General features: G+C 35.7%; 2 protein-coding genes across 5 annotated transcripts; one reads left to right on the top strand and one right to left on the bottom strand.

Annotated features, from left to right (window-relative positions):
* Positions 1-362: 362 nt before the first annotated feature.
* On the top strand, positions 363-3,765 carry SETH3 (Sugar isomerase (SIS) family protein). The gene is made up of 3 exons (XM_006857236.4): positions 363-1,373; positions 2,580-2,803; positions 3,389-3,765. Exons 1-3 carry the CDS (start codon positions 738-740, stop codon positions 3,543-3,545), a joined length of 1,017 nt encoding a protein of 338 aa, XP_006857298.1. The 5' UTR covers positions 363-737; the 3' UTR covers positions 3,546-3,765.
* A 3,377-nt stretch (positions 3,766-7,142) lies between these two features.
* LOC18447133 (U-box domain-containing protein 4) lies at positions 7,143-14,369 on the bottom strand. Of its 4 annotated transcripts, none has more exons than XM_088872244.1 (6): positions 14,091-14,369; positions 12,679-12,962; positions 11,687-11,803; positions 9,011-11,146; positions 8,479-8,621; positions 7,143-7,492 (listed from the first exon to the last, which is right to left on the bottom strand). In XM_088872244.1, the coding sequence occupies exons 2-5, from the start codon at positions 12,958-12,960 to the stop codon at positions 8,553-8,555; spliced, it is 2,604 nt and encodes an 867-aa protein (XP_088728370.1). In that variant the 5' UTR covers positions 12,961-12,962; positions 14,091-14,369; the 3' UTR covers positions 7,143-7,492; positions 8,479-8,552. The 4 variants fall into 4 exon arrangements, with proteins under 4 accessions (XP_088728370.1, XP_006857297.2, XP_088728371.1 ...); XM_006857235.4 differs by lacking the exon at positions 7,143-7,492 and adding an exon at positions 7,679-8,098; XM_088872245.1 differs by lacking the exon at positions 7,143-7,492 and adding an exon at positions 7,679-8,098 and having other exon boundaries at positions 12,679-12,779.
* Positions 14,370-15,257: the final 888 nt, after the last annotated feature.

Genomic DNA, 15,257 nt, shown 5'->3' with positions numbered 1-15,257 from the left:
ATCATTGCCATTTACTGAAAAAATATTTACTTCTTTGAGGTAGGCTCTAATTTGATTGTTTAGAGCCTAGGCTCTATATAAACTTTTCCCCATACCCTTATCAAAATGGTCTTTCACAGTTAATAGATGGTGATCACAAGTGTTTACAGGAGAGAGTCTAATGCGAATGAGTTTGTATGGTGATAGAGAGATATTACTGTAGATCTATCGGCGTTCTTTATTCATCCCCATCCACAGGATTAAACGATGATGACATATGACTAATCTATGGTCACATGACCATACTTCCAGAATACCTATTCTAACCTCGAGGAATTATCGATATGACAAAGACATCCTTCGCTTTTCGCTTTCTCTCTATATGTGGCCCACAGTCATGTGCACCGCCAATTCCGTTAAATGCTCTGCGCCATTTCCCTCCTTTTCTTATTTTCTCTCTCTACGACTTCCTGGTTTTTTTTCGTCTCCAACCTTCCTTTCTCTCTAGAAATCCCCTGTATCCTTTTTGTACCCTCTCTCACCCTCCATTTTCTCTCTCTATAGCACCCCAATTAACTTAAATCCCTCTTTCTCTCTCTAAAAAATCTCCGGTTTCTGCCTTCCTCTCTTCCCTTTTCTCTTGTATCAACCCTCATTAACCCAAATCCCTGTTCTTCTCTCTGCAATGCTCCCCTACTCTGCTCTCTCATTCTCTCTCTATCAACCCCAATAACCTAGATGCTCCATTAGAAGAAGAGATGGGCTCTCTACCCCAAGAATTCTCTGAGAGGCTCCAGCCCCAAACCATAAATTCAACGAAATTGCATCAACTCTTTGAAACCCAACGTAGAATCATCAATTACTTCTTTGAAAATCTCGATTTTTCGCAGGCCCGGAGCTTCTCAGAAGCTCTGTTAAATACCCATGGTACCATTTTCTTCACAGGCATTGGAAAATCTGGTTTTGTGGCCCAAAAAGTGGCTCAAACCCTGGTTTCTCTCGGTATAAGATCTGGGTTTTTATCAGCCACCGATGCTCTTCATGGTGATATAGGAATTATGGGTAAGGGAGATACTCTGGTTTTGTTCAGTAAGAGTGGGAACACAGAGGAGCTTTTGAGGTTGGTGCCCTGTGTAAAAGCAAAGGGGGTTTTTCTGATGGGGGCTTTCTCTAGCAAGGATTGCCTTCTCTCTAGAGAATGCGATTTGTGGGTTTATTTGCCTTTAGAGAGAGAATTATGTCCCTTTGATCTTGCGCCAGTGACCTCGACTGCAATTCAAATGGTTTTCGGAGATACCGTGGCCATTGCTTTGATGGGTGCAAAGAATTTGACCAGAGACGAGTATGCGGCAAATCACCCGGCCGGAAGGATTGGCAAATGCTTGATTTTTAAGGTAGCTCTCTCTCTTTCTCTGTGTGACTTCTTTTGGGCTATGATCTTGATCTGCGAATGTGGGTTGAGACCTGTATTTTGATAGTTGATGAAAGATGTGCATTGCTATTGATTTGTTTGCTCCTCTCTGTTTTCTTTGGTCCTTTCCTGTTGGAATTTAGCATTGGATTTAGTCAATTGAAATGCCTCTCTCTCTCTCTATCTGGATTGATGTGAGATCTGGATTTCTCTTTGGGTTGTTTAGGTGCTTTAATTTCCCTAGTTAGCTTTGTTACATCCTTTGATTATCATTTTTCTGTCTTTTCTATGAATTTGACAGTTGAGCAGTTGATATTGGCTATCTTGGGTTCATTTTAATTTTCTAAGGAAATTCTTATAAAAGATCAACAGTAGCTTTGGACTGGGATTTTCTGGAATGGTTGGTTAGGGCTTACACTAAGAAAAAGATTGATTCTATGGACCCCCTGCTCTTTTTTCTTTATTCTTATCTCTGTGCCTTCTATTGCTTTATGATGTAGAATATTAGTTCAGATCTTGAGTGTTCAAATATTTTCAGATTGGGAGCTGAAAATGATACGGTTGGTGATTAAAAAATCACGGACGCTCCTGACCAAAAATCCCCCGAATCACTTGAGCCTCCTGTTTTTCTAGTTTTTTTAAGAACTTTTTGGGTTAAATGTATAGGTTGGTGAGAATCGGGATGTGGAATTTGGAATCGGAACCCATGTGACTCGGAGCCAGATTCTGATCTTTGAAACGCTCCATATGTTTTGGTGCTTCAGCATTGGGAATATTACTTAAGATGTCGCATTTGCTAACGTCAACTTCTTACCATTCAAGCCCAAGCCTGGTTGCTTGAAATTTGAAACACTCTCTATATGGGTGTCCCATTTTACCCTTTTCTATGATTTTTGAATGTTCTATGATTTTCTAATGTTAAAGGCATGTTATGGATGTCACATTGATCTCTCTCTCTTCCAAATTCAGTCCATTACATTTTTGCCATTTCTGATGTCTACCTTTCTATCAATGGCCTTTGCCAGTCTTATAGGGCTTAGATTCAAAATTTCTTCATTGCTATGGCTGCAATTTCAGTTTCTGGTCTATTTTCTTTTCCCGTTTATTTGGCTTCATTTCTTAATTTTTCATAAGTTGGGTTCTTTTTGGGGGTTAATTTGAGAAATGGGTAGTAAACTGGTTTTTGAAGGTTAAGGATTTGATGAGGAAGCAAGAACAACTCCCCATTTGTAAAGAAGGAGACCTGATCATGGATCAGCTTGCTGAGCTAACGAGTAAAGGGTGCGGGTGTTTGTTGGTTGTTGACAATAAGCATAGACTGATCGGGACTTTCACCGATGGTGATCTTCGTCGAACCCTCAAGGCTAGCAAAGAAGGCACATTCCATCTCACTGTAGGAGAGGTTTGCAACAGGTAGTAAACCCACATATTTACTGTTGGTTGATTTGAGAGAGAGAGATATAGATGGCATTTGCAGAAAACTACAAGCCAATTTAGAGGGAACATGGATTCCCCACCAATCTTTGGAGAACATGGGGTATCCTATCAATCATGGAATTGAACATATTGAAAATCTCTCTCTCTCTCTCTCTCTCTCTCACTCATAAGATTCTTCACACACAATATTCTCAATCTAATATATAAAAAAAGTGTGTTTTATTTAGCTTGGGTTCTCGGAGAAATGAAAAGTTTCATATAAGGAAATGTAACTTTGAAAACTAACCTATCCAAAATGCTCAGGACTCATCCTAACCGGTTTGATTCCGGGAGCCTTGTTATTCAGGTCTAGAAAACCCCAAAACCATCTGATCTCCCCTCCCAGTTTTTAAAAAGAAGAAACTTTCTTTTTCTTATTTTCTCTTCTTTTTTTTTTTTTTGAAAGTTAACATTTTCTTATTTTCTCATTCAAACTCCCCTCTGACTTCCCTAAATCGACACCGCTTTCTGTTATATAAAGCACACCGTAATTCTTCTTTCTTTGCTCTTTTCTATTCTCAGGAGTCCAAGAACAATTGGACCCAATTCGATGGCAGTAGAGGCGATGCAAAAGATGGAAGCTCCTCCTTCTCCGGTTCAGTTCTTGCCTGTGGTCGACGATCAAAATGTGGTGATCGGAATCGTCACATTGCATGGATTGGTTTCTGCTGGGCTTTAATTTTCGTTCTTTGTTTCCTTCATTGAATTCCTTCAGTTTTCTTTGCTCCTTTTCTTTTTTTATTGATATTGTCGTATGATTTAACATCTTACCAAATTGTCAATTCATTCCTTGATAATCAACTGGTTGCTGGTGACCTTGAAACTGAAGTTTATGGACTGGAAATATGTATTTGATATATGAAATTCAAATTTAAAGGAACTATAAAAAAAATTAAAAAGTAGAGATGAGGGGGTTGTTTGTGAATTTTTTTCAATTATAAAGTCACCTTCAAAATTTATCAAAAGATGTAATTTTGGTATTGAAATCTTTAGGATGTACTATTCCTTTCCGCCTCTCAATAAAGAATTTAAAACTCTGAAATAATACAGACCGAACAAATCTATAAGTACTTGTAAATCTTGAAAACGAACCATCTAGTTATATCACAAGGTGCACTATTTTTAGGATTTGAAATATTTTTTTTGTTTATATTAGACATCTTTAGGTCAAGATCATCAGTTCATAGGGTTTTTCATTGTCGGTTTTCAATAGATTTTTGAGGTGTATTTTACTTCTATAGTATAAAATTGAGCTGCGAAATGATTTTTTTTATCAACAATCAAGGTAAATGATGAAAGATGCTTCTTTTTTTTGTTCTGATCTATAATAAAAACAATCAAGTTAAATGATGAAAGATGCTTCATTTTTTGTTCTGAACTATAATAAAAACAATCGAGATAAGTGATGAAAGATGCTTCATTTTTGGTTCTGATCTATAATCAAGATAAATGATGAAAGATGTTTCATTTTTTGTTCTGATCTATAATTAAAGTGTGCAGTTGGCATACGGATGCATCTGTAGCTGTAGAGGTAAGGTGCACCTTCATATTTTATCATGGTATATAATTTTGGTATAAAATGTTCTTAGGATTATCACAAAATCTATTTTTTTATTGAGTTATAAAATTTTAAATTTCAAAAATGGTTAAAATCAAGTAGATCTATGAACATATGAAAATCTTGAATATAGACGATGTAGATAATATGTCGTAAAATGCACTATTTTTTAGGCTTAAAATCTTTTTATTTTTCATGTTCATACATCTCGATGTCGAGATGATTAATCCAAGGGTTTTTCAACATTAAAACTACCTTTTTCGATGGATTTTTGAGGTGCGTCTGTAGTTCTACATTATAAGGTTGAATCCTTATATAAACTTTTTCCTTAAAACAATCAAGATAAATGACGAAAGATACTTAAAAAAAAAAAAAAAGAAGATAAATGATGATAGATGCTTCATTTTCAAGTACCAGAGATCTACATGCTCCTTACTAATTTCCCCAATAAAAATCATCATCAGGAGGATCTCATCCAAAATCACCTATAGCAAAGATCCACATGTTTCTTTCTTTTCTTTTATTCTTTTTTCCCTTCTTCCTTAATAAAAAACACATGTGGATTCCAACCAAATTCAAACTATCAACCCAGATAGGTTTTTTGACATTGAATTATACATTCTAGGGTACCTTTGGTTGGGGATTATTTGGAATCTAGAAGTTTTAATTCCTTAAATCTACAATTATTAATATTTAGAAGTTCTAGAATACTTATTTGATAACATATCTTAAAGTCATTGAATACAAAACTTAAGCTAAAAACTTTATAGTAATCTAACAAAAAGTGTCACAGAGATTTAATTTCACAAGAGAACACGAAGATGAAAGTGAGGAAAAAACAGTACAATTAGAGAGAGAAGTGACATGGTTAGAGAGATAATGGAGTTAGAGATAAAAATATTATGTTTATAGAGAGAAGAGAGTAAGAGCAAAAAAGGACAAAAGGTAGAGAGAGGAATTGGTGAAAGACAGGAGTTGAAGAGAGGAAGTGCATGATTCAAGTGGAGGAGTTAGAGCAAGGTCATAGTTAGAGAGAAACGAGTTAGGGAGAGAAAATGTATGATTGAAGAGAGAGAAAAGCCACGGTTAGAGAGAAAAAATATGGTTATAGAAATAGAGAAAAGATACGGTTATAGAAATATCTATAGAGACAGAGAGATAGAGAAGCATGGTTTTAGAGAGGAATTAGAGAGAGAAAGGTGCTTGAGAGAATGTGCACATTTAGAGAAAGAAAGTGCACATTTAAATAAAAAAAGCATGATTAAAGAGAGAAAAGAGTTAGAGAAGGTAAACATAAAAAGGACAAGGGAAGCAAAAAAAAGTTGAGAGACGAGCTTTCTAATAATAGGATGAGTAAGCTTTCATTGCGCGTTTGAAGTTGAGAGTTTTGCCTTGAAAAAAATACTAGGTGTTACTCCAAACTAACATCCATTCAAAATTTAAGCCTTTCAAATGTAATTTGTATTCGTATAGAAAGAAATAGTAAGTTTTTAATCCCACATTGATGAATGAGAAAGAGAAAATTATGATTAAATATAGAAATACCCCATTTTGTTATATACTAAGAATCAATAGGAGAAAAAGCCCATGCAGGTCACTCGTTGGCAATATTGTGTGTAATGGGTGGTAACTCACGTAGAGCAAGCAAGATAAATGTTCAAATTTCTATAGACAAATGTTCAAATTTCTATTTTCAGGCTATGAGATTTTGTTGTTCTCATCCATTAAAATAGAACATAAAATAGCACATTGATATATCCCTGAAGACATGACGATGTCTAAAATTTGTTTGCAAAACCATTAAGCAAATTGATTTTAGGTGCCCTTATTTCACCCACACCCAATATATCCAATAGGAAGCTGTAGGTTCCAATTTTTTGTAAACCCAGAACTTTGATGAGACCTAAGACTGATATGCAGAAATGGTCCCTCTTTGTGATTCGTTTTTTAGATGAAGTTTTGGGCTTTAATTGTTTAAGGCTTTAAGCATATATAATCTCTATCATGGAGATCATAAATATGAAAAAAATTAAAAGCTATTTTTCAAAGAAGATATTCAAACTTTGGTCTTACTTGGAAAGACTGCCATTTCAAATCCATCATTAAGATGGATGTGATGCCTAGGGGACACACAATGTGGGTATGCATTTAAGTCTTTACGAGAATGATCGTCTTTATAAGTTTCCATGCTCCACACTATTTTTTATGCTTTAAATTTTACAATTAGAGATAAAAATAGATATTTTCAGTTTCCCGCACAAGAGTTGCATCTTTTCGCTAGATTTACGAGTCCCTTAATTTTTTTAAGGCTGATGCCATTTATAAATCACACCCTTTACTTTTGGGTATGGTTTGCATACGGTTACAATCTCAAGCAATCAAATTAAAATGCCCTTCCAAACTTCATCATGAGAAATTTTGGTATCGGAAATGGTGTAATAATCTATTTTTATCTCTAATTATAAAAGTTTAAACTCCAACAATCGTATGAAAATCTTGAAAATAGACAACCTAAACAATGTCTCCCAAGATATATTATTTTCAAGACAACATCTATTTTTAGATATTTTTCTAATTTCAAAACAACCTTTTCAAATGATTTTAGAGGTGCACTTTAATTCTACATATTAAAGTGTGAACCTCATTTGAACCTTTTCCTTCATTTTTTACCCACTAATTTTAACCACATTGAAAAATGTCAACTCTTGCATCTCATAATTGTGTCCTTGAACAAACTTTTTTGATTAAAACGAAAAAAATTGATGATATATTAGAAGAAATGTATCCGATTACATCATTTTTTAACATGGAGTGGCTAAAGGCGGGCCATTAACTTAATACAAAGTCCAAAACAAAATTACTCGACCATGTGACACTCCAAGATGTTGGATTTCACACCTACTGGCAATTAATGATTGCAACTTCCATGCACCAAAATTACTCGAACATGTGACACTCCAAGATGTTGAATTTTACACCTCCTGGCAATCAATGATTACAACTTCCATGCACCAAAAGTGAATGGCCTTTCAGCTCATAATCCCTATGTTAAATTGTTATCTCACAGACTGCTGAGAGATATCCGCAGGTAAAACAAAAGCAAGTCATTTCCATAAGATCAGAAAAAGTTAATTCGTTTCAACAATAACGTCTTCAAAATTCCGATTTGCTCTTTATTTGGGTAAATGATGTTCAGATTTGCTCTAATGTGAGGAATCAACAAAGACCCCACATCCAATGACAAGAAAAGAAAATAATACAAAATAATACCAGCTAAAAGAATAAAAATGATTTATATTTTACATAACACCCAGGGAAGAGCGAAAGAACCCCAAAAACACCACAAAACAGAGAAAGAAAACCCCAAAAAAAGATGTAAAAACAACACTTTTACAGCAATATACATCCTCACCTCCATAATCAGTCAATTATACATGCAATGACAATGATACATTGACACATGAGGAGGACAAGATACATCAACACATGGTGGTCACTCATCAAGTTCTAGAACAGAGAGAGAAAGAGAGGAATAGCCGAAAAAGCACAACAAGCTGATGATCTTAATATCGGACAATTACAGAGAAGTAATTTTCTCAACACCATAGCAAATTTCACCTTTCATTACCATGCTGTCAATGCTAGACGACTTCGGAACCAAGCAATAATGCTTCCTATAGCAGAACCAAGGTAAATATTTCAGGCATGAAATATACATACTGTCCTAAGTGTACTCTAAAAATGGTTAGAGAATGAGAGTATAAAGAAGAGAATAATATGTAAAAAAGATGATTCCATCTCTTAATAGCACGCACGCGTGTCTGTGTGTGTGTGTGTGAGAGAGAGAGAGGGAGAGAGAGCATCAAAGAAAAATAAACCCATCTATAAGGACGCATCAATAAAGCATTCGTATGATAAATATAACTATACTGGCTAGGCCAGTATTCCAGCATTAGGCCAGATAAGATAACATTTATACATGGTGTTGCAGCCAATCAATAAGGAATTCGTCAAGCATCAACAAATTTCATAAATCAAAGCAGAAGTAGCTGACCTTAATAAACAGAAGTACCCAAGGATAGCCACCACGGTATAATTACAAGCCTTCCTGTGATAACTAGTTGTTTCCTATGATAATTGCCCCTTCACTACATTCCCCTCTCTCTGGTTCCTAAAATGGCTGAGAAGCTGTTGTGCCTGCACAGATTATACAATCGGTTAATTAAATATCTGTCAAGCAAAGTAACATTTCCATTTCGAAGTTCCAACATTGCATCAAATAACCATTCTTTAAGAAACGATGAAATGTTAAATACAAACCATACCAAGTAATACGCATAACCATAAGAAATATCACAATGAACATAGTAACCCTATATAACTTGGAATGATTTTGTTATCACACTAGACGTACTAATCAATCTGATTCAGCCAGAGTGACTCCTTATCACACCACACAGTAATAATCCAAAATAACCAGAGAGATTTTCTACGACACTAAATGTACTAATTAAACCAATTTAACCTGAATTATTTACTATCACGCCAGGTGCACTAATTATCTAATATAATCAGAGATTTGATACCTTCTCTTTTGCTCTAGGTGTGCCTGACTGCGACAATGCAACTAATGGCGGAACAGCTCCTTCTTGTAATACCAAAGTGCAATATCTATTACTATTCATACACAACAGCAACAAAGTAGAGGCCGCATTCTCTTTTCCCCTTTGAGACCCAAGCTCAACAACCTCTACAAGAGCAGGAATCCCTCCTTCCTCTGCAATAGCAGAACGACCCTCAGGAATGGTTGCCAAATTGGACAAAACAGCCACTGATTTATCAACCATTCCCCCAGTAAGATCCATTAGCCAAATAAGGCACTTCACTGCACCAGCTTTAACTATTCTGGCCTTGTTTTCATGGAAAATGGATAGATTGAACAAAGCAGTGGCAGCATCTTTCTTCCCTCTAAGAGTCCCTGAATTTAGCAATTCAACCAAGGATTGGATTGCACCTGAACGACCAATCTTGACCTTGTATTCTTCGATGACAGACAGGCTAAATAAAGTGGCAGCAGAGTTCTCTTTGGCTTCAGAAGTCCCTGAATTAAGGACTTCTATAAGTGAGTCTATGGCCCCTGAATCCACTATTAACCTCTTGTTCTTCTCATTGATTGACAAATTTAACAAAGCTGTAACAGCATTCTCTTGGGTCTTCTCATCTTGAGATCTTAGCAAGGAAACCAAGGGAGGAATGGCTCCACATTCAGCAATTAAGACCCGGTTCTCCATTTCGTGCTTTGCAAGGAGCCTAAGCTCAGCTGCGGCTTCCTTTTGAACTTGGCTCGATTGACTCCCTAAGCTTTCAACCAGTTTCCTAACTTGGTTACCCATTGTTGAGCCAACAGTTGATGGGTTCATGAGATTCTTATTTTCAGACTCTGGATTCCAAAGACTTGGGTCTCTAGAGCCATGTGAGAGACTTGAAGAAAAACTCAAATTTCTATCAGGTTGAGTAACATGACTGTTGTTTTCAGACTGCAGTGTCCAATGATTTGGGTTTCTAGAGCCAGGAAAAAGCTTTAGAGAAAAACCCAAATCTCTATCTTTTTGGTGATTGATTTCAGATAAACCTGAATATCTACCAGTTTGAGTAGCATGATTATCTGAGCCCTCTTCTCCAAAAATTTCAATGCTATAACACTTACTTGATACCCTTGAAACTTCAACAATCTCTCCTTCTCCAGATCCATGCATGTAATCAACACTCGAGACAGCACTTGAGATTGATTCATTCCGGCTATGGTCGGTAGATTGTTCTGGAGAATGAGAATCCTTAGAAGCCACCTTATCCAATGTCACCTGATGGCAGGTGCCTTGAAGGACAGTTTTATCTTCAAACTTGACATCGATCTCCCCAAAGCTTCTTAGTAAAGCATCAACTGCCTGTTTCCTGGACCCAGTGTCAACTTCATGAGAGTGCTTTGAAGCCAAATCTCTAAGAGAAAAACCATCAAAGCCTCCAACAAGAGAAATTTTCTCAAGACCCACAAATTCATTTGATTCAGGCATGTGCCCATTTATTTTGTTATTGGTGTAACCTGGGAATCGACAATCTTTGACCTTGGAGCTTGGCGATACTGAATAAGCTAAGGCCTTGTCAGAAATAATGGGTTTTATGGGATCTTGCAGCCTTTTATTGTTTACCTCACACCAGTTGGAAATCAGGGCTTTGACTGTATAATTTGGAATAAGATTGGTATGGTTAAGAGTTTGGCGAGTTTTGGGACAGATGTCCATTCCCTCATCAAGCCACTTTTGGATGAAGGCTCTCTCAAATGTTTGACCAGATGCCACAATTACGGGGTCCGACATAAGCTCAAGAGACAAAGGGCAGCAAAAATATGAAGGGGGCATACCATCTTCGTTCTCTGATTGTTTGATATTGAATAGGCACTCTCTCATATGAGCAAGCAAAATGATAATTTGATTGATAAAATCCTCAGCGCCTTTCTTTTTCCCAGACTCAATCTTCATTCTTTCCCTTTCCAAGGCTACACTCTCAATCAGGAGCTCCTGATTTGATGTTAAATTTAATGACTCCATGATATTTACAAGACATTCTGAATGAGGTATGAGATTCTCCTTTTGATCTCTAAGAGCTGCTTCAATGGCTTCGGTTCTTCTCTCATATTCCAGGCACTTGAGCTCCTGCCTACAGTGCTGAAACAATGGATGTCAAAATTAGCTTACATACCCCCAAGACCAGGATAAATGAGAAACCAAAACATCCAATGGCTGCTAGTGAGAAGTGAGAAACCAAATCAAACAATGGCAAGAAATGAAGCACTCATGAATAAATATTATTAAATTTTGGTTCAACATTTGAGGATTTAGAGCGGTTCCTAAAGAGGTATCAGATTGAAACTCGGACTGAATATCACAACATAAAAATCATAGTAATTACTTGGAAAACAGGATAATACTCAACTTTTGCCAAGTATGGACCAAATTCCAACAGAAAAATGACATATTTATCATTTTAGGGGAAAAAAACACATGTTTCTGATATCATCCGGTTTCTAGTCAAGTTGGTGGAATAGATGCAATATGGCTGTCCATTCTTACACCTATTTCAGAGTCCAATATAAGCCAAACTGTATCCAGAAAGAAATATATAAAAAATTCTACAAAAGCTTCAGATGGTGGCTTTTAGTAAAACAAAAACCAAAAAGGGGAAGGTTCTGGGCACATTTTCATCACCTGAATGTGTGTCATATGCGAAGGAATGAGACATGATTGGAGATATGTTTCCTGCATGTTACATATTTCCAGTGAAGACTTCTGTATTTTCACTAGCATCAGCTCACTTTGTATAACCTAAGGACAGAAATGATTGCATTAGTCATCAGAAGTTGCCATAAGTTGGGGATTTTAAACACCTCAGCTTTGACATATGCTGTGGATTTGTGTCATTTTTCACATTTTCTACTTGAAAAGCACGAAGACAGATGAGAAGGCAATGACTGTTAAAAGAGAAGAAAAAGGCACAGCTCAGAAGAAGATAAACACAAATAAGCATAAACACGTACGATAATTTTGTGGTCAGAAAGTAAGCACCCAAAAAGGAACATAAATGGAAAGTCCCATGATCGGAACAATGATATCATAGAAATCTATCATAAACACAGAAAAGAAATATCTTAATGCATGGGGTTCTATTGATTGATTAACTTACTCTTTCCAGAAATTCTAATGAATTATATTGATCACACCTGATTATGCATGCAAAATATAGAACTGTGGCTCAAAAAATGGTTTATGCCACAATATTACAATGACATGTGCAAATATTTCAATAGCAAAAATATAATGTGCAAATACTTTCTGTTAATTATATGCATCATCATTTCATTTATTTTTTCACAAGTATCGCCATTTTATATTTATTTACACAAAGAAAAAGAAACCATGTGAGATCTCTTCCTTATCTTTTCAATTCAACAATAAAAGAAAGCACAGCTAGGTCATGCCGAAAAAATAAGTTATATACCAATAGACCATGGGGAACCATAGCGCATGGAGGCCATCACCCCATTGCAGTATGGCTTTGAATGGTCCATTTGATAATAATATAAGTTATGTCAGCCAAAAACAGACTAATATCCCAAACTAACTAGATGAAGAAGAAAACTCATAAGAATTTGAACATAAACAGGATTCATATACAAGCAACCAATGCATAAGAAACATACTGTACATAGCTTGCTCTTCTTTGGGTGCCAGCTCTCTAAAAATTCCCTAGCCTCATTAACAAGCACATCCAAGTCCTCCAGTACTCTAAGAAGTGCTTCCTCTGAATGTTTGTCAAAATCAAGAGCTTCATCAAGCACAGTCTTCAAAAGCTTCAATAAATTGGCAATATTTCTGAAGTCCTTCTGAATGGGTTCATATTTCATCGTTTGGCATGCAACTAAGTGAATGAAGCGGGCTATACTATTCAGCAAGGCTCCTAACGTTGTTTCGCAACCCATCATATCTGTTCCACAAGAAACATCATGTGTGTGTATGTGTGTGTGAGAGAGAAAGAGAGAGAGAGAGAGAGAAACGTCCAGATCTAAAAAAAGATGGGGAAAAACAGCATTAGCACTTATGCCTATTTTTAGAAGAGACAAGCACCATAGGCCATTCAAATAGATAAAAATTTTCATTTTCGTTTCCCATAATGACCAAGAGATAATCCATAAATCAGGACGTATATGGAGCCCAAATCGGAATCACAAGTCAATGGTTCTGTATTCCATTATTAAACAACTATCAAAATCACCATCATCAGTTAAGAAATTTTGGAAGATACAAACTTGAATTGGCAATAACCACCAAAGAGAGAACTAAAAGCTCATAAACCAAGTGAAGGGCTAGCAACCCAACATCATTAGATGATTCTCAAATTTACAGATAAAATTCAAATGATACGGTCCACCGACTTGACCAAAAACATAGAACACTTTTGAACACCCAAATCGGATTCTGCAAACTCTTTCCTGAAATGTGTAATTTTAGTGAAATACAAGCCCAAACCTTCTGCTCCACACAAAGACACCAAATTTATTAAAAACATATGAATACACAAGACCCCAGTTTTAAGCAACATAAGTCATTCACAAATATTAATATCAATATAACAGTACTAATTCCTTCTTCTTTTTTTTGTGTGTGAGTTCTTGGGTTTAATCTATCCAAACAAACACATAACAAATAAGTACTCTTCCAAGATCTAGTACATGAAAACCAGAAAACATTATTTTTATCTTCTGATCAATCAACATAAAAAGAAATCCAAAAAGCATGATTAAATGACACCGATTAAGCAACCAAAATCTAATCTTCTTCACTTGCTTAATCAAGAAGAAAAAAATCCTACCTTGCGCTTCTTAACATCCACACAAACACAATAAAAACCACAATAACCCACAGAACCCAACTCCCAACACAACAATTAAGTGACAAGAATCAAAGAAAGGATAAAAAAGGCAAGCCCCAAGGGCCCCAACTTTCATTTCCTTCTTTGTTATCCACACAAACACATAGTAAATGAATAGCAAAAAAAAAAAAAAACCAAGTTTCATGACAGAACAAGATGATCAGAGTTCAGAAGTCTTCATACCTTTTGGTGTATGAAGACTATGAATTTGAGCACCAACAGATAGAGATAAGACCAGTTTACCAGTGCTTTTACAGTGCCAATCATTTGAATTGGCCGCTCAGCACAAGTCAGAGCTTCTTTAAAAACCCCTGAAAACCCTAATTTTGGGTTCTCCTGGTTTTCTCATTCATGGTTCCAAGAGAGAGAAACACACCTATAATAGTAGAGAGAGAGAGAGAGATGGGTAACATATGCATGGAATTAAGAAATAAAGAAATCAGTGACATTCTTGGTTTCTGTATTGCTTTTGGATGGGTCAAAAGGATTAGGAAAAAAAGTGGTTGATCAAACAAACTCAGGCTTTTACATTTATGAAATGAAATGCTGGTTGGTTACAAAAAAAATTATAATTGTATCTCAAATTTCCAGATTACCCCCATAAGAGGATACCATGTAAAGTGCCCCACTAAATAAAGATGCATTTAAGATACCAAAATCTCCTATAATAGACTAAAGAGATATATTTGTCCTTAACTATGTAATTTGAGATTGAAAAACAAGCATTTAATCAACAAATCTATAAATATTTAAAAATCTTGAAGATGGATAATTCAGACAATGTGTTATAGATGCACTATTTTTAGATTTAAAATCGTTTTTTCCCTCATATATTTATGTATTTTGAAGTCGAGATGATCGGTTGGAAGAACAACTATCTTTTTGGAGGTTTTTAAGGTGCACCTCAATTTTGTAGTATAAAAGTAGTATATGCTAAATGGATACGTATTGTATGAACTTTTTTCTCAAATCATTAGTATTGTGCTAACACCCTATTGACCATGGAGAAGTACAGTATGTTGGATTAGCACTGTACAATTGAGAAACTGATGATGATGGAGAGAGATTGGGCCGATCAGGACATCATATGTCCCCATGTCGGTGGGGCATGTTATCTCTCCATCAGTGTGCATTCATTGTTCCTATGGTACTGAACCAAATTACAAAGTTTATGGGGTTAAGATATAATTTTTATATTTACTTGACATGATTTTAAATATAATTTTTATATTTACTTGACATGATTTTAAATGATAAAACTTGGTTATGAGCTTGTTAAGTGTGGATTAAGGAGACTTTAAAAAAATGGAGGAGAATAATAATTTGTCTATATTATCAAAATTAGACAAG

This window comes from Amborella trichopoda, chromosome 7, assembly GCF_054954075.1.
Source record: "Amborella trichopoda isolate Santa Cruz 75 chromosome 7, AtrichopodaSantaCruz75HAP2 v2.0, whole genome shotgun sequence".
In the NCBI taxonomy this organism is placed as follows: Eukaryota; Viridiplantae; Streptophyta; class Magnoliopsida; order Amborellales; family Amborellaceae; genus Amborella; species Amborella trichopoda.
This window is presented reverse-complemented; position numbering and strand designations above follow the sequence as displayed.